This window comes from Centruroides sculpturatus, unplaced genomic scaffold (genome assembly GCF_000671375.1).
Source record: "Centruroides sculpturatus isolate CEXI.00-Female unplaced genomic scaffold, Cexi_2.0 scaffold124, whole genome shotgun sequence".
Taxonomy (NCBI): Eukaryota; Metazoa; Arthropoda; class Arachnida; order Scorpiones; family Buthidae; genus Centruroides; species Centruroides sculpturatus.
In genome coordinates this window covers 134,748-162,437 of record NW_019384390.1, presented here as the reverse complement: position 1 = coordinate 162,437, position 27,690 = coordinate 134,748, and the positions used below count along the sequence as shown (strand labels likewise).

Sequence of the window (27,690 nt, the reverse complement as noted above, 5' to 3'; positions counted from 1 at the left end):
AAAGTAAACTTTCATATATTTAATATATATGAAAATAAATATCATAATTATTTCTTACCTGCAGGAGGACATGGTTTTTCCCAGAATGATATGTCATCAATAGCAATTATTTTATTAGTATCACTTCCCATTATTCCTTCAATAATTATCTGAAATTGTAAAAAAAAGAAGTATGAAAAGAACATTTATATTAAAATATAGTTCATCGAAAATTTGAATTCCATCATCAAAACATTAACGATCACATAAGATAATTGTATATAAGCATAGTCTTTTAGTATCGTGAAGCATTATGCTTCACGATATTAAAAGAAGTGTATATTTGTAAATGACATTCAATAAAATTGATTGTTTTGTCGTAATATACTACTGTGTTTATCTGAAGTATTATTTTATCCGACAAGAAATCTGTAAATAAAATTGTACTAAGAAGCTTCATTTTTCAAGTTATATACATCAATTTTATTTTGTAATTTTTAACTTTGTTCAGTAAGTAAATTTGTTTAATATTGGATAAATTAGACTCTATTAATGTTTTTAAGACACAATGTTTGTAACAGACAGCATTTTTTTTTACTTGAAATGTTACATATTCTATAAATTACATTAAATAATTTTCAGACTGCAATTTGAAAAACTTGTAGACTTATAAATTCTCACTGTTGTCTGTCCTTTCTTAATCTTGAGAATGGTGTTAGATAGATAAAAGTTGAGACAAGATATGGAAAGCTTAGGGGCAGAAGGCCCCAATTAACTATATACAAACTTTTGATCTAGACAGGAAATTATGTAAAATTTTCTCCAGAATAAAGTTGCATAGATGACTGGCATGACTCTGTTGTTATCAGGAAAAGTGTGATGTACAGGAGCAAGACACTAATTTGAGGTGGAGAGCATTGCAGACTGGCATTGTGTCAACGTTATAGGAAATAATTGCTTGTCAATTACTAGATTGTTTACTTGTATACTAATCTCTTAAAATTGAAGTCAAAGATATTTTGTTTATATATTAAACAAAATACAGTCACTGCCTGACTTAAGGGTCATTTACATTAAGTAAGTTTAGTCAAATTTATTCACTGATTACAATAGCCAAAATAATTACAGTGAACATGTTTAATAAACTTTCTCAATGTAATTACTTCAGCTAGTAAACTTGCTTGATTATTTATCTGAGTGAATAAAGTTGAAGACCAGGCTACTTTTGTCACTACATGCTTGCAAGTTACTCTTGGACTAGGAAACTCATTTTGTGTAATGATGGCCAGTAAGTTAGCATGCAGAAGATGTACATCTTTTACTGGATGAAGTAAGTCGTATGGGAATTTTAGCTTTTGTGTGTATTTTGAGAAATAGACTTTCAAGAGATGATCGAATAAAAAAGCAAAATGACAATTTTCTTCAAGAAATCTAGATTGTTTCTTTCAGAATTACATGTAGACTTTTTTGAGAAATGAGAGAATATTTTGTCTTTTAGACAAAAAAAATTATTTTTAAAATCTAAAGTTAAAGTTAGACTTGGCAATATTTCATATTATCACATAGTTTAAAAAATATACTTTATTACTTTTTAGTATNGGCGAAACAAAAAAAAGAGACATTCTTGGTCTAGACCTTGTGGTGGACAGACATCGAATGTGGTGCTCCAGGTTGCAAATGGCAACGACTGGAGAATTTGAGAGGGTTTGAGAATTGGAATCTTATCATGGTTATGATAAAAAGATGTAGTAATGAGTTTCAGAATTACATGTAGACTTTTTTGAGAAATGAGAGAATATTTTATCTTTTAGACAAAAAAATTATTTTTAAAATCTAAAGTTAAAGTTAGACTTGGCAATATTTCATATTATCACATAGTTTAAAAAATATACTTTATTACTTTTTAGTATAGACTTGAAAGCAAAGTGAATAAGTGAATATATTAGCTCAGTGTAATTGATACTTGCTGTGTTTGTATAAATTCATTCACTCTTTTGTGAGTTTACATGCTGGTAAGTAATTAGTAAACAGACATAATATAATTAATCCCTTACCTAACAACTGCATTCTATATAACTTTATGCAAGTTGAATTTCTGTAAATGCTTATGGAGTACTTACAACTATATGCAAGTTAAAGTTGACTGAAGCAAAAAAAAAAAAATATTTTGAAGAACATATAAATAGGACAATTTATTAATTTACAATATTTTAATAAATTAAAGTTATTTGCTATTCATACTCATTACTTTTTATTATTAAGTTAGAGATCTAAAAATTAGAAATTATTTCCTACGTAACACAATAAAATATGAATTACTATCAAAATATGTACTAACCGTATGATTATAACTGCTTTTTATTGTTCTCTGAGCCATTTTCCAAGAATGTGCCTGTGATCCGGATCGTGACCAAACTGTATCATTTCCATTCACTGTATCTACAATAATATTTAGAGTACCAACTAAATTTCCAAACATATGGTACCATAAAATTAAACAACGTCCAGCAGTAGTTGAATTTTGAGGTGGCGAAATTAAATGGGCTCTTCCACCACGTTTATAATCTCTAGTTCCACCAATGAACATATAATAACCTATAAAAACAGAAAGATTATATGTTTACAATAAGAGCTTAAATGATAATTTCAATATATTGTGAAAACATATTCTAAAAGTCAGTTTACAAAGAACAATTAATATATTATAAAGAAAAACTTGTTTCACAAATAATATTATGATAACTTAAGACAGTTCATCCTGGAAAAGATTCATAAAATGGGCATTGTTGTTGTCGTTGTTGAGAAATACTGATTTTAAATTCTTTATAGGGTTTATATTTTAAATGTTACGCATTCATTTTCAAAGTTAAAAATTAATTTAAAGTACTAACACTAGAACAATTGACAATAAAACCATATCTTTCATACTTTTCCAGTTTGAGGTATGGTTTTAATATTAAAATTCAGATTATTAAGTGAATTATTACTATCTTGATAATTGCTTTATTCTTATTTAAATTTTTATTTTCAATATTAGATTTCTGCATTTTTTATAATATACAGTTACAAAGTTTTAAAGCAAGATTAAATAACTTATACAGTAGTCTCAAAAACTCGGCACTCGATAACCCGGCAGTTCGAATAACTCGGCCACACCCTGGCAGGGCAAAAAATCCTTAGTTAATTAATTTTCATTATAAACAGCTTCATGCCTCATAAAGTATTTTTCTGAGGTCTGTCTTATCAAATAAATTATTGTACACAGTGTATTCATTAATTTTCATTTTCATTTAGTGAAGGCTCTATGCCTTCATAAAGGACGTACTTTTCCTTTGTTTAAGGGTATTCGGGCAATTTATTCTCTGTTGTATTCTCAAGTAAACAATACATACAAGTACAGTACAGTATTTTCTGAGGAAACACTCATACTTATTTTTTTTAACCCCATTCCCGATAACCCGGCATTTTCACAAACTCGGCCACCCTTCGGTCCACATTAGGCCGAGTTTTCGAGACTCTACTGTACCACACGTTATAAATATAACATCAATTATAATTTAAATATAAATTCATTTATACTTCATTGATTATAAATTATATTGTAAAAATGTTATCCAATAATCATGATACATTTTTAAATTTTAAATTACATTTTTAATAATAATGACTAACCTCTACCACTATGATCACTTTTTGGTCCATTATCAAAAGCACTTCTAGAACTTTTTCCTAACATCCATTCAAAATCAGTTCCGTCGTTTTTTTTATACCAATTACATTCTTCTTCTTCAAACGTACAATTTAAATCTGAAAAAATTAAAATCATTCAAGATTAAATTAATTTATTTTAAAATCAATGTCCAGTTCTGCAAACTGTAGAATAAAACGTGTAATACGGTAATATAAAATTTTACTTTAAAGAGTATTACATTATAAAAAAAAAAGTTGAGAATTACCAATATTAATTAGAATTCTTCTAAATTATCAAAAATTTCAATTAAGAAGATAAGATTAATTCTATTATGTAATAGATCTAAGGCTAATATTATTGCAAAATTTCCACGCAACAATGTTTGCCTTAGATTTATCAGATAAAGTAAACTTTCATGAAAATCATATCACCCTATTAAATTATAGTAAATGACAATGGCATACATAAGAATTGTATACTCAAATGGTGTCTGAAAATTCACAAGATTTCTTGATTTAAAAAGAAAAAAACAAAAAAGAACAAAAAACAGGCATATTTAGAGTCAATCTTCTTCCAACTGTCAAGCATAATTTTATAGGAATGCAACTGATCCACATTAATGCTTTTCATTGCTCTCTCAGTTTCTCTTCACAATAGATTTTCATTAGTGTGGCTGTACGCCATATTAATTTAGGTATAGTTTTAGTCCTCTCCTTTGTTCTTTGTTTCTTCCTCTTTCCAGAAAGTTCCTTTCTAACTCTTTTCCCTTGAGTGGAACGACCAATACTTGTAACCACGGAGAACAATGAAAGAAAAGAGGCCCTGGGGCTGGCGAAACAAAAAAAAGAGACATTCTTGGTCTAGACCTTGTGGTGGACAGACATCGAATGTGGTGCTCCAGGTTGCAAATGGCAACGACTGGAGAATTTGAGAGGGTTTGAGAATTGGAATCTTATCAAGGTTATGATAAAAAGATGTAGTAATGAGTACCAATGAGTCGTGCGTCGTCTTCACTGACGGCGACAGTAGACTTTTCAGAAAAAGTTCAACAAGTGGTATCCCACCCAAAATTGTGAAGTCTAGCAAAACCCCGGGTATTTCACTCCTTACTGTATTCTATTTTTCTGGATCCTCTTTTCTCTACCATCTTTTTCCTTTCCCTAGTTTTAAGTTAGCACGTAAGTATTAGTCATAGTTTTCGGTCACTGTTTATATTTGTTGTGAACAGTATGTTTTGTCATTCTATACTGAATTATCATTGGATGCCATGTTGTAAGAAATTACTGCAGAATTGGAATCCAAAAGAACCTGTTCATGTACATGAAATAAAATACTTTGACTATACTGTCGCTTAGTTATTGTTACGTCTTTCCTTTCTCAATCTATGTATGTTTTGCAACAGACTCCCTCAATAATATAATCCCACTCATAAGGGCAGCAATGGTAAAAAGTATTTTTTTTTTTAAATATGGTGTTACCATTAAATATTATAAAATGCAAAATATTCAAATATTATCATCTTTATTTCCATGCAGATAAATAATAAAAAATTCACAACAGAAATAAAACAAGAACATTAAATTTTAATTACTATTATTATAATGATGAACATATCTTATTTGCTTTTTCAGCAGACAGTTGTATGCATACAAACAATAAAGCCAAAAATGTTCTCTTGTATTAACTATATTATAGTTTTAAATCTTTCAAATTTTCAGAGGCAATTCTATTTTGGAATGCTTTGAAAATTCTTATATGCAGTGATGTTTGTAAACAGGAGAGTATAGTACATGCCCAGATTTACAGTATATCCAAAACTTAAAAGAGAAATTTAAGGTGTTAGTTTTAATAAAGAATGTGCATCAGATCAAAGTTGTGTCATCTTATTGGGCATTATTCTTGCTCTTCATTTTTAGGGGGTTACTGCATAAAGACTGCCAAGCCATAGATAATGTAGTGCAGTTTTTATGATTAATGCATGCAACCTTCATACTTATTTTAAAAATCTCCAAAATTTCTAATGTTCTCAGAGAATGTTCTTCAAATACCAGTTTTATGAAAGTTGCATTATCGTGCTCAACTGACAAAGCTGGTTCACCGGCATATTGTGCTAAGGCAGTACACAATTTGTTAAAACCTATGTCATACTGGTGTTCCTTAATTCTCCACTCTATGGATCTATTAGTGGATCCTAAGTACACCATTTGTCAATTAAACCTGTTGTCCATTACAGGTATTGAGTAAACACTTGGGTCTTATCCATATCCATTTTTATCTTAACCATTACTTAATATTCAGAGAATTGTGGCATTCCAACAGTAAGTTATATCAACATTGCAGACTCTAGCTATTAGATTGTAGATGAAAGTAAGTCTGTGGTTATGGTATGCATAGTTTAGATTGTCACCATTCACTATTATTGAAAGTTTCTTCCATTTTTTATCATATTTTCTATAAGTTGTCTATTATACACATGTGCAACTGCAATGTTTTTAATGTATTCCAGTTCTTTCATCTTGCTTGTAACACTTTAGCAGTGTGTATGGATGGGCCATTCTAACCAATGCCCTAAATGCAGCCGCCTTATAATGAAATGAATCATTGGAGCTTTCCAGAATATATAATGAATTATATGTATTATTGTAGTAGATCCATGTTTCTATAAGGCCTTCTGTAAATGTTATGTCCAGAAAATGTGCTTTGTTGCTGTGCTGATCTAATTCAACAGATAAGTCATATGTGTTATTATTAAATGCACAGACAACTGCAACATCAGGTTTATAGTTCCAGATGATACCTATATCATCAATGTATCAGCTGTAGAAAATGATATTTAGTATAAATTCCGGCAACACAGTTTGTTCTAATTTCCTAACAACCATTTCACATAAGTCCCCTGAGAATGGATTCCCCATTGCTGCAGGTACCTTTGCAAGTATCCAATAGCTTCATCCAAAAAAAAAAGCACCAATAAAAATTAACTCTAAAATTTCTATAATTTAAATTTTATTGAATAATGATGAAGCTAATTTCATTAAAACATTACAGAAGTTAGAACTTTATACATTAATTTACATTTACCACACAACTTCCAGTACATTGAGTATTCAACTACAAATGTTTTTAGCTTCATTCAGAGGCTCTCTTCGGGTAAAATAACAAGAAAGATTTATAGTTCTACTGAGTTTCTATATATTATAAGTTATTGAATATCCTGTTCTAAGTCAATCTAATCAACAAGTCAATCTAGCTGTTAAAAAATTTTGCTGTGGATTATAAATCTGAATATTAGAATTATAAAAAGTTGATATAGTTATTAAATATTAATTCACACCTCGTTGTGCATATTCACATAACTTACCAAGCTTATTCTAGATTTAACCTATCCTTATTATTAATTCAGCCTACAATACAATCCTATTTGTAGATCTCAATAGTTTCAGCAATTTTAAGTTATGTTCTGTCAAACATCATCCTTAAAAGTCTAGCTTCAGTCCAGCATGGTATTATTTCAGATTCTGATGCAAATTGGGCCAGAGTAGTCTTGTGATTATTCTTATTTATATCATATATGTGTTCTTTAAATCTAGATGCTAGCGACCTACAGGTAGAGTCTACGTATGTGCATTAAATCTAGTATCCGCTAGCTGAAAACACTTGTGGTTGAATACTCAATGTGCTGGAAGTTGTGCGGTAGGTGTAAATTAGTTAGTATTCATTTTACATGAATTTATTAATTAAAATTCTAAAAGAATATTTTAAATTAAATGCTTAGAATATGGATACATTATTAAAAATGTTTTTAGTGCTTATGAATATTGTAAATATGCTTGCGATATCAAAATAAATGACTGAGATGATTTTTGCTTTCATGATATTTTTTTCATTAGTATGTAGGGTTGCCAATAAGGATGCAATGGTCAAGATGGAAAGAATGTCAGTGGGTGTGACTGGCACTGAAATAGACACAACAGTCACAAGAAACCTTTCTTTTTTGACACTAAAGGAGCTAAGAAAATTTCCATAATCTGAAAGTTCAGAATTGATGGTGGTCTTTGGGTCTTCCTCTCCTTTCCAAGATAGTCCCAAATGAAGTAGTGTCCCTGGTTTGCAAATGAGAGTTCCTTCAATGTCGTCTTGACAGCTCCAGGATGATGCAGTCAACTTCTGGTGATGAGAAGATGTTGATCCAAGGAAGGGAAACAAAGATAGCCACAAGACACACACACAACAAATGATCTGACACTTAAAATTTTCAGAAAAAGTCATTACATCCTTGAAATTTGGAGTTTTTATTATTTTCTGTCCTTAATGCCCATTTTGTTTGGTTGCTTTTCCTCGTTCTCACTTTCTATGTGGTTGGTCACTCGTTGCTAAGTGTAACAAGATCTCAACTTAGATTATGGGAAAGGTCAAAATCGACATTTAATTTGATCTCAACTGGGGATAGTTGTAAAAACTTTATATACTAATGTATGATGCCAAATATAGTACAAGGAAGAAAATGTACTGTCTTTCCTCAAGCAAAGAATAAGCTTTAAGATGACATTTTAAAATGTTAAAAGTATTTGTGTATATTTAATTCATCAAGTAAATAATTTTAATGCCAAAAGACAGTATATTTTCTTCCTTAAGGAGATGATTGATCTTAGAACTTGTATTCTTCTATCGTTATGTTTGCATTACATTTTTCATACAAAAATAATTATTTTTATCTTTTTTTTTCTTTCAAACATATTTTAATGTGAATTTTTATGAGGAGTTCAAACCTATCCAGAGCCTCGCAACTAAATAAAGCTATAGAAAAATGATACAATAGGACAACAGCAAACTAAGCATTGTTAAATAACATGTTTCAAGTGTTACAAAATTATTATACACTTTTCATATACAATTCATTATAGAATTATTCCATAAATGTAAAATTCACTAAATAAGTATTTTAAAAACTTTTACTTACTTAAACCATAACTTATTCTTGGATTACAGTGTACATATCGAATATCATCAACAGCAACATCTGCAACTGATGTAAAAAACCAAGTTCTTCTTGGGGAGGAAACTATTTCAAGCTAATTGAACAAATAAATTTAGAAATATACTAATTTAAATAAATAAATTAACATATTATTTTGAAAAAAAAAGCCCAAAAAAAAAAACAATAACAAGGTTATTTTCTCTATAAATTTATTTCATTATAATTATAGAACTTAACCCGAGATCATATGCAACGTTTTTTAACAGGCAATAATACAGGTGGTGATTTTCAGCCGATTTTTCATGCATTATACTGTATATAATTGTTATTCCTCAAATTTGCCAATTCTGAAAAACCCAATAATGTATTTTGTTTTGCATGTGCCAAATTTCAATATCATATGTTGTTCAGTATTTGACAGAACAATAGTCTTGTTTGTGCTCCCATAGCTCCCATTTGCATAGGGAGCACTTCGAACTTTGCAAAAACATGGACGAATGTGAAAGTTCACCTGGAAATAGACAAAATGGGGGATCAGGTGCTTCTTAGAAAGATCAGAAAATGATTTTTCTATATATTTTGGGCACAAAATAAAGCCATGAAAACATTTATATTGTTAAAAGACATAGTGCCCAAACTATCTCACAGAGACAAGCATTCAAAGCCATAGTGATTTGCAGACCATCATGTCATAGTACACAGCTGACACACATCCATGACATGATTACCTGTTGTGGCAATTATACAAGACCTTTATAATGTCAGGTTACCAAAAATGACATCAGAGTAGAACATAAAGTGGCAATTCTTCTACTCTGATGTCATTTTTGGTAACCTGATGACACTTCAATTAAATGGAATACATTTTAAATGGATACTCTTCATGGGATCATGTGACAATAACAAAAAATTGTACACAATTGCATGTCTAAGTGGTGATTTTCTGCAGCAGATTTTAAGGGTCTGTGATAAACGGGCATGACAGATAGCATGTAGCATAAAGATATCATGGAAGTAGAATCAAGTAAGTCAACCAGATAAAAAACGCCCACAAAAAATTAGTAGGTATGGTAATCACCATTTAATATTGTCAGTAAGTAAAATTTTTATGCAGTGGTGGTGCGCTTGACCAGTTACGTTCAGCTACATTAGCATTTTAATTTTTGTACTAGTTTGAATTCAACGTGTCCTAAGATTTGTTTGTCATCTGAAACACTGTAGAAGCAAGTAATTTTGATTTTGTTCTTTTTGATTTATAATTATAAAGTAGTTCAGTTTATTTTCATTTTATTTTCTTTAATGTATTTAATAACCTTAGTTTTATTTTTAGAAAACTGTCTATCTTTATTTTCTCTGTGACAATATACTTTTAAAAAAACTTCAGGTTTTTAAAATATAAAGTAACAGAAATACAAAATTTTAAACTATGAAGATGACCAATGTTCATTTTCATTAAAAGTTTACATTATATAGAAGTTGTTTAAGTCTGTGTGTATCAAATGCGTTTTTCACTTATCAGTTATTATTGGTTTCAACTATGAAATGGCTACATTGAGACAGTGAAGCTTCTCCAATGCAAGTGTATAATGACATCTTGGTAACTCTTGTGGAAGCCAACCCAAAACAAACATCATGTGAAATGACAGATTTGGAAGTGTTCTTACGAGACAGTACAAAAACACTGCAAGAAATTGGCATATTCTAAAGCATTTGGGTTCCACATCAGCTTTCTGAACAAAACTGCAATCAATGACTGCTGACTTCTTTAAGAAAGTAATCCATAATTTGGTGATGAGATGAAAAAAAGTTATAGAAATTGAGGAGGATTATATTCCTGATTAAATCTGTTCAATTTACTTATGATGAATCAATAAAGTCTGTTTAATAAAGAGGATATAATTGACAATCAAATATGTAACTCAATTTTTTCAATCGTAAATGTTTTATGATAAAATGAAAATTTGTAATGATAAGTACTTTTTAACTTTATATCAAAATATAGAAAAATTTTACTGTGCTACATTTTAATAGCAATTAAATTCATGTTGATTATAAAAAAATTCTGTAATATAAATTCACTTGTTCTTCATTATATTTTTAATATATTATTCATGTGTGACTGTGTAGTATTTAATTATCATATTGTTGCATTGTTATTTGATATATAATCTAGCTCGATACTCATGCCAAGTGATGAACAGTAGGAAGCAGAGTTCACAGAGAACGGCATTATTACTAGTTTTTTCTTGCTAGCGCTTTCAATAAATTTATTTTTATCATCTTCAGGCAAATAAAAATTTTGCCTGAAGACAATGAACAGAAATACTCAGAGCTGTTACGGGCCCAAGCAGCAATACTCAGAGCTTGCAGTGACCGAAACTCCTCTTTATATGGGAATCTCTACTCACAACAATCTCAGAAACAGGCAACACACCCACTCTTGACCTGCCCAACATATGGGTTGCCCTAAATAAATGATTAAACAGCAATTCACATTGTCTCTCATACCGTTAGCATGGACCGGCATCCACACATGCACCGTATTAATCATACGTATAACATCGCACACACAACATCGAATATATACGAAATTTGTAGCTGGCTCATAACAACTTTAATCCAAAATTTTTTGTTTGAAGTTATATGCATTCCATTTCCATTCAAACATTTATGTTCGATTTAAAAGTTTTTATTCGCCTGAAGATGACAAAAATAAATTCGTTGAAAGTGCTAGCAAGAAAAAAACTAGTAATAATGCCGTTCTCAGTGAACTTTGATTCCTACTGTTATTTGATATATTAAAAAAATTCTATTCATTACAGAATAAACTATATTTGAATAATAAAGCAGAATAAAACTGAACAGCATTACCTGGTACCCTGCTGGAAAGTTACTAATTTGAATACTTGCTTTCACCCATTCTTTTCCTTGAGCTGACGTTACCTCAAAAAACAGTTTACTATCATATTTATCAGTTGAATTAACCATATTCAACCGAAGATAACCTAAAATCCATTTAAAATATTAATATTTAAATAATGTTTCAAAATTTTATTTGTTTAATTTAAAATTTGTAACATTCTTTTCTTTTAATACTAATTTAAATTTGATAAAAAATTAAATAAAATAATATGATTTTGATATGTAGATAATCAAATCATTTCATAATTTAATGAATAATTAAAAATATTTTAATTCAGATTAGATTAAAATAATTTTTTTTTAATGAATATAAAATTTGAACATATAAGTTAAAGTATAATGTAAGAATATAATTATTTTTCTAACTTATTATTTAACAAAACTTAATTACTAAATTTGATTATTTAAATATTTTCCCCTCCATAAAATAATATTAAAATTTGATTTCAAAGTTATGGAGCATCTTAGAATTGAGGAAATACAATATTTACTATTGGAAATATAATGAAAAAGAATAGAAAACGATAAGAGTGAATCAATATTTAACAGAAGTGATAAAAATGACTTTCTAGAACTACTAACCAGTGCGAAGTTCGACTAATCCATAAAAATGAACGTTTTCATAGTCCCTTCTGGGCTCTTCATCAGGTTTTCTTATGCTAGATCTTCTAATTTCATTTGAGAAAATAAAATTTGAATATAAAATCGTACATTAAGATGAAGTTCGAGAAATGAAATTTCTGCACGAGCTCCCTTAGTCATCTTTAAATAAGAATGAAAACTAAATATCGCTGTCCAGTAAAACCTACCATGCTACTGATAGAGACATCTCTTCCCTAAAAATTATGATGGATTATGTTGAACTTTGCACCAATTAGTATTTCTAAAAAGTCATTTTTTATCATATTCTAGTGTATACACAGATGTGTATTTAAAAGAAACGGTTTCTCAGAAAGAATTTGAATTCATGATGATAATTTATAATTGTATCAATTAAAATTTTCAGCTATAATAATGTTTATTTTGCATATTTTAACAAATTTCTGACAATTTTTGATGGTTCTAGTATTCAACAAATTGTTTTAATAGCTGTAGATTATGTTTCAATTAAATTACATGCATGTAAGATATGCAATCAATTTTACATAAAGATGGTGCTTGGAAATGTATCTATTCTTCTAAATAAAACATTTAACATGTGCCAGCATACGTAAAGTTCAGAGTAGAATCTATGGAATGTAGACTGGTTGGAACAAGAGAAATGGAAGGCCATTAAGAAAAAAATGAAAAGAATAAAGAATCTTCGTATAATTACAATTTTAGTTATTTAAGTCCTTTAGATATTAATTATTATATGTATATATGTAATCTACTGACATGACTAAACCATCTTAATACAAAGAATGACTGATCTGTTCTAAAATATCAAAAAAGGAGATAATTTTTTACATTGTCCTTATGGAACTCTGCTTTAGCAGCTCAATTTACATTAGTTCTGACTACAATTTTAGGACCTTGTTTTTCTCACTACACTAATGTTTTCTAGTGACTAGATTTCTTAATATATACTGTTAATAATAAATCAATACAGATTGAAAACTAAAAAAATGATAATAATTATTGACGAAGATACATAAATTATACACTAACCTTTACTGTTAAAGTGATAATAAAATTCCACTCTACAGCTGTAACTTGTGGATTGCAATATTGGCGTTCTCATTGAAGCAGGAAGTGAAAACATACCTGAAATATAATTTATAAACATTTGAAATGCTTAAATGATTTATATTAAATGAAATATATATGTATTTTAAGTATTTAATATATTCATAGTTGATAAAAGGCTTTTTACATTTTTGCATAATTTAATTACATTCTTTATATAATATGATGATCAGAAGTTTAAAATTATTGTTAGAATTATTCAAGTTTTAATCATATTAAATGATTACAAGATTAACCACTTAAGGAGCAGTTAGTCATAGTGATATCATTTTACTCTCCTTTCTAGTGCTAACCTTCTGTTAGTCTAGTTTGTGTACTCTTTATTCTTTTGCCCACGCAACAAGTTATACGCGTATAACCAGTTTTTTCACAATCTCTGACAGGCCTGTCAAGTTTAACGTTCTTTATGTTGTTGTGTTTGGTACAGCTATATCTATGATGTATGTGATTTTGTTTTTTGTGTGTCAATGAATGTAATGTCTGTAAAGTTCAATTTTTCAATATCCGGAAATAACCTAATATTTATGGCGTTACATAAACCAAAAATGAAAATGAGAGTCAGTTGGTGCCAAGTCTGGACTTTTAAATGGACAAACACGAACAAATTTGTGCAAAAAAGAAAAAAATTGATTAATGTTAGAAAATTTTGATAATAAATATTTGACTATTTGTCCAAAAAAATTAATTAATTTTTTTTATAAGACTGATTATGTACAATTGTTAATACAAAATACGAAAAGAGTTAGAAAACAAGAACTAGACAAGTTATAAAATTCTCAATGAAAATTTATCTAATTCAAATACAAAACTTCCTAACACTTTGGAATTTAGTTATAAGAATAGTTCTAACTCCACAAAACAGTAATACAAAACCAGTATTTACAAAATTACAAGAGATTACTTATGATCTACATCCACCTAACTGTTACACTAAAGAAAAACACCTGAAAATCCTTATTCCCCAATTACACTCACTCAGGAACATCACCTCTCGCTTACAGTAGCTTCACCTCTCACTAACAATAGCTTTATCTCACTTTTCTTCGGTTTTGTTGGGGCTTATACTACCTGGTGTGACGTAACAACAGCTGTCCATTTCAATTCGTTTACTTACTTAGTCTAACATAAATGTTATTTTTCTTTCACAATCTTTCAAACATATTCATTTTCAACAAAACAATTCTGATTTTTAGATTCAGCTACAATTGAAACTAAGAGACCATTCTTTAATTCTGATTTAGAAATCACTCAATATGAGATGATGTGGTAGACTGATGACATAGGAGGTACGAGTGTCGGACATAATTGGTAAGAGTTACTATTTTTTTTCTTTTATTATTTAGACTTTTCTTTCTGGGTTGAGTGTGGAGCTTTCTCCTTTAACCAAATAAAACAATTCCAAAATAAATACTAATAAAAGTAAAATGTGGACTTGACTCCTTACATATCTAGTCTGTGTGATAGATTGTTTGGTTGGTGATTATATCTTTTTTATAGTAAATTTTGTGTGTACTGTTTTCTATGACCATCTGAGATATGTATTTGTAATATGGTTGTTGGGTGTGTAGTAGTTTATGCATGTGTTCAAGCTTTTGCTTTATTATATTTGCTATTTGGTTAGGTCAGTTTGCAATCCAATGTGATGTGTTTTATAGTCTCATGAATGATGTGATAATTCCTGCAAATGTCATCTATGAGTGTTGTGTCATTTAAGATGTTCTTTCTATAATTTCTTGTATTTATGACATGGTGTCAAATGGTAATCATAAACTCTTCTAACTTCTTGATGCAGTTCTGTTAATCTGATCCTAATTGAAATCATTAGGGTTTCTATCATGAAGTTCCTTATGAGTCCATGACTATCTGATGGTGTCTGTGTTTTATATCCTGCATTAGATCCAGGTCTATGTTATGTAATTTTAATGATGTACTGTTTTTGTCTGCAAAAGTTATAGTTTATGTAATTATGATGCTTCTTGTTTTCTGTAAAAAACCTATCTGTATTTGTCTGTAGTGCAGGTTTACAATATCTGTGAGGGCTTATCCTCTATTTTTATGAGGAAGAGTCAGTTTTCCCATGAATAACTTAGGGTAGAGTTTATTGTGTTTCATTAATGTTGTTCATGTTTTCATTTGGAGTTGTTCTAGTTGTGTGTGTCTCCAATGTATGATTCCAAATGAGTATGTCATTATGGGATGATGCATGTGTCTATAGCTTTAAATGTATGTTTTGCACTAAGTTGTGTTATTAGTATTGAGTTTAATCTGGTCTTGTATTCTTCTGCTAATCTTTATTTTATTTATGCCTGTTCTGTGCATTTGGCCTGTTGAAATCTTGAATATTTGTAGACTTTGTCTTAATCCATGCATTCCATAATGTCTCCATTTTTAAGTACAGAATCAGTTTTCCTCAAGATTCTTTTTTTTATGTGTTCTGCATTTTTTTTAGGCTAAATCTTAATGTCTGAGTAAACGTGTGTAATATCTAACTGGTGATTAGCTGTACTTTTATGGATACATAGTTTTACAACATCCATGCACAAGAGTTAAGATTAAAGCCAAACAATCTTGCTGAAATTATTGGGCTACTTTTGGCTACATTAATAATTAATTTGACTAGAGGTATGCAGTTAAGTTTCCATCTCATTAATTTTAATAATTATAAATTATTTTAATTTAAAAATTTCTGGAAGAAAAGAATCGTCCTGGAGCATAACTCGAACCCATAACTCCTGCTTACCACATGATAACTACCCAGACCTCTGTCAAATCTTTGCTTCCAGAACTTAGTTCAGACATATAACCATGCTGGTTAATTATAGTACTGACTGGGAACTGGAAATGACTTAAATTGCCCTTCTACTCCCTTCATGACACTCAGACAGCTGTTAAATTCCCCAAATGTGGTGTATATATATAAACAAAAATTCATAATCTGATTTTAATTAAAGTCAAATGATCTTGCCAAAATTATCACACTAATTTGGCTACATAGCCCAACAATTTCAGCAATATCATTTGTCTTTAATAAAATTGGATTATAAGTTGTTGTTTACATTGTAACTGTATTTATTGTTGTTGAACCTGCTGGAAAATACTTCTCCTTATGTGTATTTTGGTTTGTTTTGATGCATGTGTTGTTAAGTCTGAGGTGTAGTGTTTTTCTCTAGTGTTGTTAATGTTATTATTACAGTGCTGTTTGTTGTTGTTATTGTTATTATTATTATTATTATTTTTATTTACCATCTTTTAAAATGTCATTTAAACACTTGAAAATTTCTAAAATATTTTGCATTATAAACATTTTAATATAAATAAAACTTTTATATGGAAAAAAGTAGATAAGTTAGAAACTAAACTTATAAGAACATTTCAATAATTCAATTTTGAATTAAGTAAGAAATTTACAAAATTTTTCCTAAAAATCTGGCTAAGTAAACTATATGTTTTAAACAGTGAATGTGTTCATGATGCAATCTGAGTTTGAAATTTTCCTATGTCAGACTGTGTGTTCAAGCAAGTGATCCTTATTTCTTATTCTTAGTGATAAATTATTTTACTTTTTCTAGTTTATTCTGTTCCTTCTGTGTGTAAAGTCTGCATCCTGTAAATAATGTGCTTATGTCTGAACTCTGTCATACCATTCTTCCATATGAATATATTATTTTTAGAATGAAACAGTTCTGCTCTTTCTACCAACAAAAGTTTCTAATTATCATTATTATTATTTTAATTTTTATTCTATTGATATATTCTAAATTAGAGAATAACGATATGTTGAACAGTTTTTTAGTTTAAGTATCCTTCTAGGCATTCCTTTAATAGATATTTTCATTGGGTGTATGTAGCATATAACATGAATTAAGTTAAAGGATATACATTAATGCATTGAAATAATTACATTTCAAAAAACAAACTTAATAAATCAAATGAATTCTCTTAGAAAGTAAATACGATAAATAAATAATTCAACTTTTTTCACCTGAGTTTTTACCAGCGAGAACAGCAAACCATCCAGTCTTATTTTTGGAACTGTCATATTCAGGTGCTGTAGTTTTATCAGCTGTAAATATACTTGCTTGAACTCTCTCCCACATGTAAGTAGTATCTTGCGTATTTGTCCAACCACACATACTTTCAGAAAAGTCACATTCTCCTGTTCAACATTTGAAAATTAAATATTTATAAAAATTCTGTAATAAATTAGAAATATTTAAACAAATTAAAATTAAGTACTATTTAGATTTACTAGATTATAACTTCTTTTCATTCGTATTATTGGAGTTTATTTCTGACAAATATAGAAATAAGAAAGAATATTTCAAACTGTTCCTTTGATTCATTCATTTCTACATTTTATCAAATTGTTGTATAGATATCATAATTTTCTTGTAATTTATGACTTAAAATAATCATATATGTGCTTTTTATATTTCTGTATAGATTAATTCTTTTTTTTTAACATAATTTGTTTTCAGACTTAAAAAATTTGCTTAAAAACCTAATTCTAAATAAAATTTGTAATTCAAATTAATATTGCACAGCAATAAATGAATAATTGTAGTTTTGAAAAAATAAATAAAGAAATTATTTTATATTCATATATAAAAGAGGAAAGCATTCCTCTTAAATCCTTTTACACCTTAAGATGGCCCATTAACCAACTTTTCCAACTGCTATGACTATTAAAAGTGTGTCATTTACTTTACTGTTCCTATAATAAATTTCTAATATAAAATTTAACATTATATATGCATAAAAATTTGCAAAAACTTTATATATATATATATACATAAAATTACAAATAAGAATTTAAAATTAAATACAAACCACAGTCTGATTCATCTGACCCATCTGTACATTGCTTTTCAAAATCACATATCTGATAATTTTCAACACACTGATCATTGGACTTGCACATAGTTTCTCTTTCAGTACATATGACAACTTCTGGAGTAGTAGATGCTGGTGGTGGACTAGTTAGTAAAGGACCTTTAAAATACAAATGTAATTCTTTAAATCATCAATGCTTATTTTTGACTTCTATGGAATTTATATTATAAAACTTTATATTAAATTACTTTATATGTAATAGAGAAATTATAATACTATAATATTTAAATAAAATGTAATTTTTAATAATAATAAAAAAAAATGATAAGAGATGTTAGTGTATAGAAAAATTAATACAGGCGACCCCCTATAGCACTGTTGATTATTCCATTTTATATGAATTCCATGTTGTACGAGTCACTTAGATTTTACAAATACATGAGCCGTTCACAGCCTGTCACACGTATTTATAAAATCTAAATGACTCGTACAACATGGAATTCATATAAAACGGAATAATCAACAGTGTTATGGGGGGGTCGACTGTATTCAATCTGGGCTTTATTTTATGCATAGATGCAAAAGCATCAGCCTGGGACTTTGCAGATATAGGGTCCCAATAAAGTTAATTCTGAAAAAAAATAAAAAGAATACGAATTTTACTATGTAAAAATAACAATGATAAATAAATATTGGGAGCATAGAAGGTTATTTGGGCTCTCATGCAAGAAGAAACTTGGGCTCAGTTACTCTATCAGACAAGTTAGGAATTTAAATATTTAAATTCCTAATTTTCTTAAAACTGTTTTAATTTATATTCCATATTGGTTATTACTTAGACCTGACAATGATCTATAATTAGATCAAAAGTACTGGTCAAGTAAAATACTTTTTGCTGTTTTATAAAGTTGCTGCTTTCATTTAAATAGTGAATAAACAAAAAAAATAACTTAATTTTATATTGATAAAATAAATTTACATCATTTTTATGTGAATAACGATATATGAAGAAATTACATTAATGATTTTATATGAATATAATAATGAAGTACAGTAGACTCCTGTACAACATGGAAGATACGTTCCGTGCTGTAGGAAATTGCATTATAGGAGAAATACATTATCGGACCATTTTATGCAAGTTCAAACATGTCTCTAAATTTTAACTGTTATCGCAAGGGAGAAAGATTTCTTGAACATTTTTCCAAAATTATAGAGGAATGCAATTATATAGCAGAACAAGTCTATAACGTTGACGAATTTGCTTTGTATTGGAAAAAAATGCCTGACATAACATATATTGAGAAAAATAAGAATTCCACTTCTGGTTTCAAGGTATCAAATGACAGGATAACTTTACTTTTGTGTTCTAATGCAGTCAGAGAATATATAACTAAGCCAATGTTAATTAATTGTACATTAAATCCACGTGTAATGAAAAACCTAGAATCAACATTTCCTGTTCATTGGAGAGCTAATAAAAAAGCATGGATTACATGCAAAATGTTTAAAAATTAGTTTTATAACTGTTTTGTACCAAAGGTCGAAAATTATTTACAATAAAAAAATCTGTTTTTAAACTGTTGGCTTCACTGTTCATATATAAACAACTGGTAAGTATATATTTTCGTTTTTCTAAACAAGAAATCTGAAACTATGTAAAACATTAAATTTATTTTATGCGTTATACGGGACTGTTTATCTATCGTGCTGTATGAGTTCTAGTCGCAAAATTTTCATTGCATTATATGAATTCATGTTATAAGGGAGCGCATTGTATGGGAGTTCACTGTAATGAAAACAAAAATATAAATAAAAATATAAAATAAAACACTATAAAAAGCTGTTTTATACCTAAAGAAAACCATAACAATTTTTCTAAACATTCAAAATCAAACAAATTAGTAAGGATTTGTTAAAAAGTAAAATAATAACAAAGTAATATGGATTATATAAAACTGTTAATTACGAGAAAATTAAAAAACTGAATATATAATTTAAAAATTCTCCTTGGCTAGTTTCATAAATAAAATTTACAGAAAAACTTTCTATTATAAACACATATTTAAGCTTTCAGGAATCTAAACAATTCTCATTATTGTAACATTCTAGCTCTTAATGGTAAATCATATCTCCCATAAATTTAACTTTTTATTTAATTCATAAAATTTATATAAGAAGTCAAGTTTAATCACTCTTATTCATTTAAAATGTTTATAAATAGAATTTAACTATTACATTAAACTACATATTACTACATTGTTAAGCGTTATTACACTTAAATTAATTTAAATAAAATTTTATCAAGAGTGGACAAATATGATCTAGTAGCAAGATGCTTAGCAATAAGAATGATTTTCATCTATGCATATACAGCATCTAATTTTTTTTAACCCAAGTTCTTGTATTCAATACTATAAAGAAGTGTTTTTTAGAAGTTCCCATAATAAAATGAATTACACTTCATGCTTACATTTAACTACGTAAAATAAATTATCATGAAAACTACTAAAAACACTTCTTTGTATAACTGATCTTAATTACTCAAATTCAGAGTTTTTATTTTTTATTTAATTTTAAAATTATAATGAAAAAGTGATACTGCACTGGATCAATTCTCCATATTCCAGAAATCCAGAATTAAAAGTAAACTAGCTACAGTATTTTTGAATTTGGTGGGCTATAACACAGCTGTAGTCACAGCACAGTGGCTTTGTTTTGATTTCTATGGAATACGTGTTGCATGATGCCAATTCAATTATATTCTTTACCTTTTTTTGCTTAATTTTCATCCTAAATATCACATTATACATGGTATTCTATATTTTAAAAAGATTAATAATAATCAAACAAACCTTGCTTTAGAAGTGTGTTAATTTATACAGTTTCGTTCTTTACTTTCAATTGTTTATTTTATATTTTAAATATAAATATTTAGCCTGTGTCCAGAAAACTGGAAAATCCAGAAATCAAGACCAGTTTCAGTCCCAAGCTTGCCAAATAATTGGAATAGTACAGAATTTCGAATATAAGTTATGAAAAGACATTGAAAAAGTTTACTGAATAATTTTCTTTTTACTTAAATACACTAAAAATATGAAAGCTTTTTTTTAATGAATCAAGATAATGTAAACTCTACTACAACTTTTTATTAATTGGAAAAATAAAATTGAGTACCTGTACCTCATAAGAGATACAGATAAATGAATAAACATATCATGAGAATAAATCTTAATGTGCTAGATCAATATACTAAATAAAGTATGATAAAAGTTAATACTTTATTTTTCTGTAACTATATTGGAAATAACTAATTCACAAGCTTAAATTTAGCTCAAGCTAAAAATGCTTACCTATTTCTAATAAACAGTCTGGAGTGAATGATATATCATCTAATGCTAAATATATTGTTTGATCTTTTGTAAAGAATATTTGACCTTCAATAACAACCTATTAATGAATATACATGTAATATAAGTAAAATTTAATATAAAAGTTATATACAAATAGTTTAAATGATAAGCTTTAATTTACCTGAAAAGTTGAAGTTTCATTAAATGTTATTGAATGGGGAGTAAAATAATAACCTTCTGTTTCTGTTTTCCTATTCCAAATAGTCTTTAAGTCACCACCGTCATATATTTTTGTTGAAATTCTTAAAGACATGATATCATCTCTACTTGCATAGCCATAAACATCATAATGAAATCTCATCTAAAAGAGATTTATTCTATTAAGTAATTTAATTAGAATATATCCCAATAAGCATTTAACAAAATATTTTTTTCAATAATATATTAAATCAAATACAATCTAACAAGTCTTTAAATCAGATTGTTTTTATTACTATTAGTTTCAGTATTATGTAATCAATAATATAAAAGAAATAATGTCTTCAGATAGAAATTATCAAATAAACATATAAAGTATGAAATAATAAATATTTTGTGTACTATATATAAACATAAATAAATGTATAGATAATAAAATTAAAAATAGTTATAATAATGAGACTTAATACAAAATATATATTTACCTGGCAAGTGCTAGATTTTTGGAATGTAGGTCCTAGTAACCTCGCAGTTTTATCCTTATTCTGTTCTCCAAAAAAATAAAGAAATTTTCCTGAAATAGAATAATTGTGATTTACTCAAATTTTCAATAAATATTGAATTTAAATCAAACAGTTTAAGATAAAGTCAAACATGTCTTGTTTTATTAAGATGTATAATTTGCTTTTATTTAATAAATGATTTAAATCAAAAATAATATGTTTCTTATATCATTATTTCAGGTCATATTATTATTTTATTATTTAGCAAAAATAGTTCATTTATTTTTTAGTAGTATATATTTTTCAACTTCTATTTATGTGATCTCGTCTCATTAAGTTTTTTGTTTTAGATTGTTAATCATTAAATACTTTAATCAGAAAAATATTACTTTTACAACTAATATTAAACAATTTGAAAATAAACGTAAAGGAACCTTAAGTTAAAAAATATTATTATTCATGGATAATGCTAATATGAAAAGAAAAACAAGGAAATGTTTCTCCATCTTTCATAGAGAATAGCTTCTTAATTTGTTTATCATAATGAAAATTTTCAAAAATACATCAAATCATACTTTATTATTTTTATTATAATAAAAGCTTTATTTTTCAATAGATATAATAAATTGAAGTGTAACAGATCTTAAAATTTTTTCTTATTTATTTTGGAATCATAAAAATTTATAATTATATAATACAATATAACTACATTTTATTAATTATAAATTTACATTTAATATAACTTAAAAATGGTGTTGCACATCCCATACAACCTCAGTCAATTTTCCCTCAATTTTTTTTTTTCTATCTCCACGATGTCCAAGTGTCCCCTGATGTAACTATTTTAACCTTATCTTTTCCTGTGACACCACTCATCCATCTCAGTATACACATTTCTGCAACCTGCATTCTCTGTACCTGTACTTTCTTTACAATCTAGCACTCTGAACCATATAGCACTCTAAACTTCTTTACAATCTAGCACTTGCAAGCCTATTTTATAAAATTTCCCTTTTAATCTAGGAGGCATTCTTCTGTAACAAAATATTCCACTAGCTCTCTCCATTTAGTCCAACCAGCTATGACTCCGTTTGTTATATCTTCATCACTCTCTCCATCTTGTTGGAGTATTAACCCAAATATCTGTATTTTTCATTCTCACGCCTTCAATTTTCACATCGACTTCATTTTCAGAAGCATCTTCCTCAAAAGCACATTTCATATACTCCATTGTCTTTCTACTAATCTTTGAGAATAAATATTTAAAAATGTTAAACAAAACTTTGAATTTCTAACTAACTTTATTCTTCTTCTGTATATATTACAATGTTCTTTATTAAATTTCCTTGATTATCTATTTCAATGCAACAATTAAAATTGTTTATAAGTGTAATTTTTTTGTATTTGCATTTTGTATTTATTATATGATGATATCATTATACTTAAATTATATAATAAAATATTAATGGCATTAACATTTATTACTTAAAGAATTATTAGCTACAGTAATCTCTGTCTTTTTACTTTCCTTTTTGGTGTTGACTTTTTATAGATTGTAATATTATTCTTTGTAATATTAGAATTTAATTCCCTCTATTTTCATAATTATTAAATTATATTGTATTTTATTAATTTCATTTAAGAAATAATCTTAAAATAAAATTTCAATTGTTTTATTATTAATTAATTAGTTACTAAATTTACATACCATGCTTTGTATTAGTTGTATGATCTCTTGTAGGTCCTTTACTTAACTGAGAAAAACCATTTTGAAGAGTCCATTTACCATTTGTATTGTCATCAACAGACCAATCACAGAATGACGTATCAAAATTGCAACGAGATACATACATTTCTAAAAAATAAACAAACACCAATTAAGTATTACTTGAAAAAAATCTTAATTAATATTTTTATCATTAAAAATATTGTTAAATTTAATAAAATATAAATTAAATAGTACAATGTAGTGCTTATTTTTAAAAGGAAAAAATATTAATTCATTTAAAAATACATGCACAAACAAAAACATGTTGATTACTTTTATCTTTTAACATTTTAAATAAACTACAACAATAAACAAATGATACAGCTGGATATTTTTCCAGGATACTGAAATTAATTTATTTATTTGTAATTATTAACTTTAATACAAAACAAAGGCTTAACTTTAGAGTAAATTACATAATATCTTTATAATTAATTAACCATATTATAGCCTGATTATAATTTGGCAATATCATTTTTTTTAATCTTATTACTATATGTCATGCTTGGTTTCTATGTAAATAAACTATATTTTTCTCTAATCTCTAATGAAAGCAATAAATATAAAAAAAACCTTAATTAAATCTGTTTTGTCTTTATTTTTTAATATAATTATAATTTTAAATTAACTTTCAATAATACAATAACATGTTTATTAATAAGAAAATAAATGAATTAAATTTAAAAAATTTATTTTTAAAAGCTTCAAAAGTGTAAAATTTTAAAAACAGTAAAAGAAATTTAAAATATTTTTACCATAAAATATTAAATTTATAGACCTAAAAGTATGTACGTAAATTTTATTTTTACATATTTAATAAATTTTATAATTTTATTTATAGGGCAATAATTGGCATCATTCTTCTCTATCAATGTACTGTATTTATTCACATATAAGACAAGGTTTTTATTCATTTTTCACTGCTTCGAAATCCTAGGTCGTCCTGTATGTGTAAGCGGAGGATTCTTTGCATATTTAGAGTAATTTTTGTGAACCGTGTATTTGCATATTTTGCCAGATACTCACCCTCTGGCGTTTGAAAACAAAAGTATTTTATCTGAATCATTTTTAATCGTTCTTGTGAATCGCCAAAAGTAAAGATGAATAGCAACAGGAAAAGCAAAGCTTTTGAATTGAATTCCAAATTGAAATTCCAAAATCACACGGTAGCCCGATATAAGTTTTAACCCGTTCCCACGTGAAAACAGATGATTATTTGGAAATCAGAATTTGAAGAAACTTGTAAGTGTAATTGACGAAGAGTGGATTTGGCTGTTAAGAATTGGCAAAAAAGGTTCCCAATTGTCCAGCTTTACATGCACAGATTATGTTGTCGATTTTACAAGATTTTTCCTTAAAGTGTAAAATGTCAGTAATTTTTGCGGGACAATGTGTGCATTTACATGCATTTAATATTTTATTTGTGATTAAACATAATAAAATTNATAATGAAAAATAAAATTTCAATTGTTTTATTATTAATTAATTAGTTACTAAATTTACATACCATGCTTTGTATTAGTTGTATGATCTCTTGTAGGTCCTTTACTTAACTGAGAAAAACCATTTTGAAGAGTCCATTTACCATTTGTATTGTCATCAACAGACCAATCACAGAATGACGTATCAAAATTGCAACGAGATACATACATTTCTAAAAAATAAACAAACACCAATTAAGTATTACTTGAAAAAAATCTTAATTAATATTTTTATCATTAAAAATATTGTTAAATTTAATAAAATATAAATTAAATAGTACAATGTAGTGCTTATTTTTAAAAGGAAAAAATATTAATTCATTTAAAAATACATGCACAAACAAAAACATGTTGATTACTTTTATCTTTTAACATTTTAAATAAACTACAACAATAAACAAATGATACAGCTGGATATTTTTCCAGGATACTGAAATTAATTTATTTATTTGTAATTATTAACTTTAATACAAAACAAAGGCTTAACTTTAGAGTAAATTACATAATATCTTTATAATTAATTAACCATATTATAGCCTGATTATAATTTGGCAATATCATTTTTTTTAATCTTATTACTATATGTCATGCTTGGTTTCTATGTAAATAAACTATATTTTTCTCTAATCTCTAATGAAAGCAATAAATATAAAAAAAACCTTAATTAAATCTGTTTTGTCTTTATTTTTTAATATAATTATAATTTTAAATTAACTTTCAATAATACAATAACATGTTTATTAATAAGAAAATAAATGAATTAAATTTAAAAAATTTATTTTTAAAAGCTTCAAAAGTGTAAAATTTTAAAAACAGTAAAAGAAATTTAAAATATTTTTACCATAAAATATTAAATTTATAGACCTAAAAGTATGTACGTAAATTTTATTTTTACATATTTAATAAATTTTATAATTTTATTTATAGGGCAATAATTGGCATCATTCTTCTCTATCAATGTACTGTATTTATTCACATATAAGACAAGGTTTTTATTCATTTTTCACTGCTTCGAAATCCTAGGTCGTCCTGTATGTGTAAGCGGAGGATTCTTTGCATATTTAGAGTAATTTTTGTGAACCGTGTATTTGCATATTTTGCCAGATACTCACCCTCTGGCGTTTGAAAACAAAAGTATTTTATCTGAATCATTTTTAATCGTTCTTGTGAATCGCCAAAAGTAAAGATGAATAGCAACAGGAAAAGCAAAGCTTTTGAATTGAATTCCAAATTGAAATTCCAAAATCACACGGTAGCCCGATATAAGTTTTAACCCGTTCCCACGTGAAAACAGATGATTATTTGGAAATCAGAATTTGAAGAAACTTGTAAGTGTAATTGACGAAGAGTGGATTTGGCTGTTAAGAATTGGCAAAAAAGGTTCCCAATTGTCCAGCTTTACATGCACAGATTATGTTGTCGATTTTACAAGATTTTTCCTTAAAGTGTAAAATGTCAGTAATTTTTGCGGGACAATGTGTGCATTTACATGCATTTAATATTTTATTTGTGATTAAACATAATAAAATTAGAACTGTATTAATAAATCTAATTTTCTTTATTTTTATCTTAAAAGTCACACCTCATCCTATATGCAAGATCGTCTTATATGTGAGTAAGTACGGTATATAACTTAATAATCTGATTTTGGGCTGCCAGTAAAAAAAATTAAATTAAATATACTTCTTACCACATTTATTTTCATCGCTATTATCACCACAGTTATCTGTATAATCACACACATTTTCTTTACTTATGCAGACTTTATTATCACAAAGAAAAAAGTTATTTTGTTCACAATATCTTGAAGGTGCTGTAAAGAAAACACACACAAATTTTTAAAAATTAAATTTCAAAAATTAACATAATTAATTAATTAATTAATTAAAAAAATACCAGGTTGTTCACAGTTAGTAAATGAGATATCATCAACTGCAGCATATTCTTTAGAATCATCACTTCTTCTAGCCACAAAACTGAGCTATAATGAATATAAGAATCATAAATGTATATTCTAAATTTCCTATTATAAAATAGTATATGTTATTTTATATAGCATCATATTGAAAAAATATAAGTTATTAGTAATAGAGTTAAATCTGTTGCTTAAATCTTTCAAAATAATTTATAATCAATTTTCTATAATTNGGAGTAATGATGAATAGCAACAGGAAAAGCAAAGCTTTTGAATTGAATTCCAAATTGAAATTCCAAAATCACACGGTAGCCCGATATAAGTTTTAACCCGTTCCCACG

At 27.4% G+C, this 27,690-nt stretch overlaps 1 protein-coding gene across 1 annotated transcript in view; it reads right to left on the bottom strand.

Moving 5' to 3' along the window:
* LOC111618205 (MAM and LDL-receptor class A domain-containing protein 2-like) overlaps positions 1-27,690 on the bottom strand; it is a 167,187-nt gene that overhangs the window by 118,015 nt on the left and 21,482 nt on the right. Inside the window, exons 14-27 of the mRNA XM_023359688.1 lie at positions 27,331-27,410; positions 27,125-27,247; positions 25,461-25,607; positions 22,168-22,256; positions 21,666-21,845; positions 21,485-21,581; positions 18,129-18,290; positions 17,281-17,454; positions 13,221-13,316; positions 11,520-11,653; positions 8,631-8,742; positions 3,652-3,786; positions 2,318-2,574; positions 59-149 (exon numbers count right to left, since the gene is read on the bottom strand). Coding sequence (XP_023215456.1) covers positions 59-149; positions 2,318-2,574; positions 3,652-3,786; positions 8,631-8,742; positions 11,520-11,653; positions 13,221-13,316; positions 17,281-17,454; positions 18,129-18,290; positions 21,485-21,581; positions 21,666-21,845; positions 22,168-22,256; positions 25,461-25,607; positions 27,125-27,247; positions 27,331-27,410 — 1,877 coding nt within the window. The remainder of the gene's footprint in view (positions 1-58; positions 150-2,317; positions 2,575-3,651; positions 3,787-8,630; positions 8,743-11,519; positions 11,654-13,220; positions 13,317-17,280; positions 17,455-18,128; positions 18,291-21,484; positions 21,582-21,665; positions 21,846-22,167; positions 22,257-25,460; positions 25,608-27,124; positions 27,248-27,330; positions 27,411-27,690) is intronic.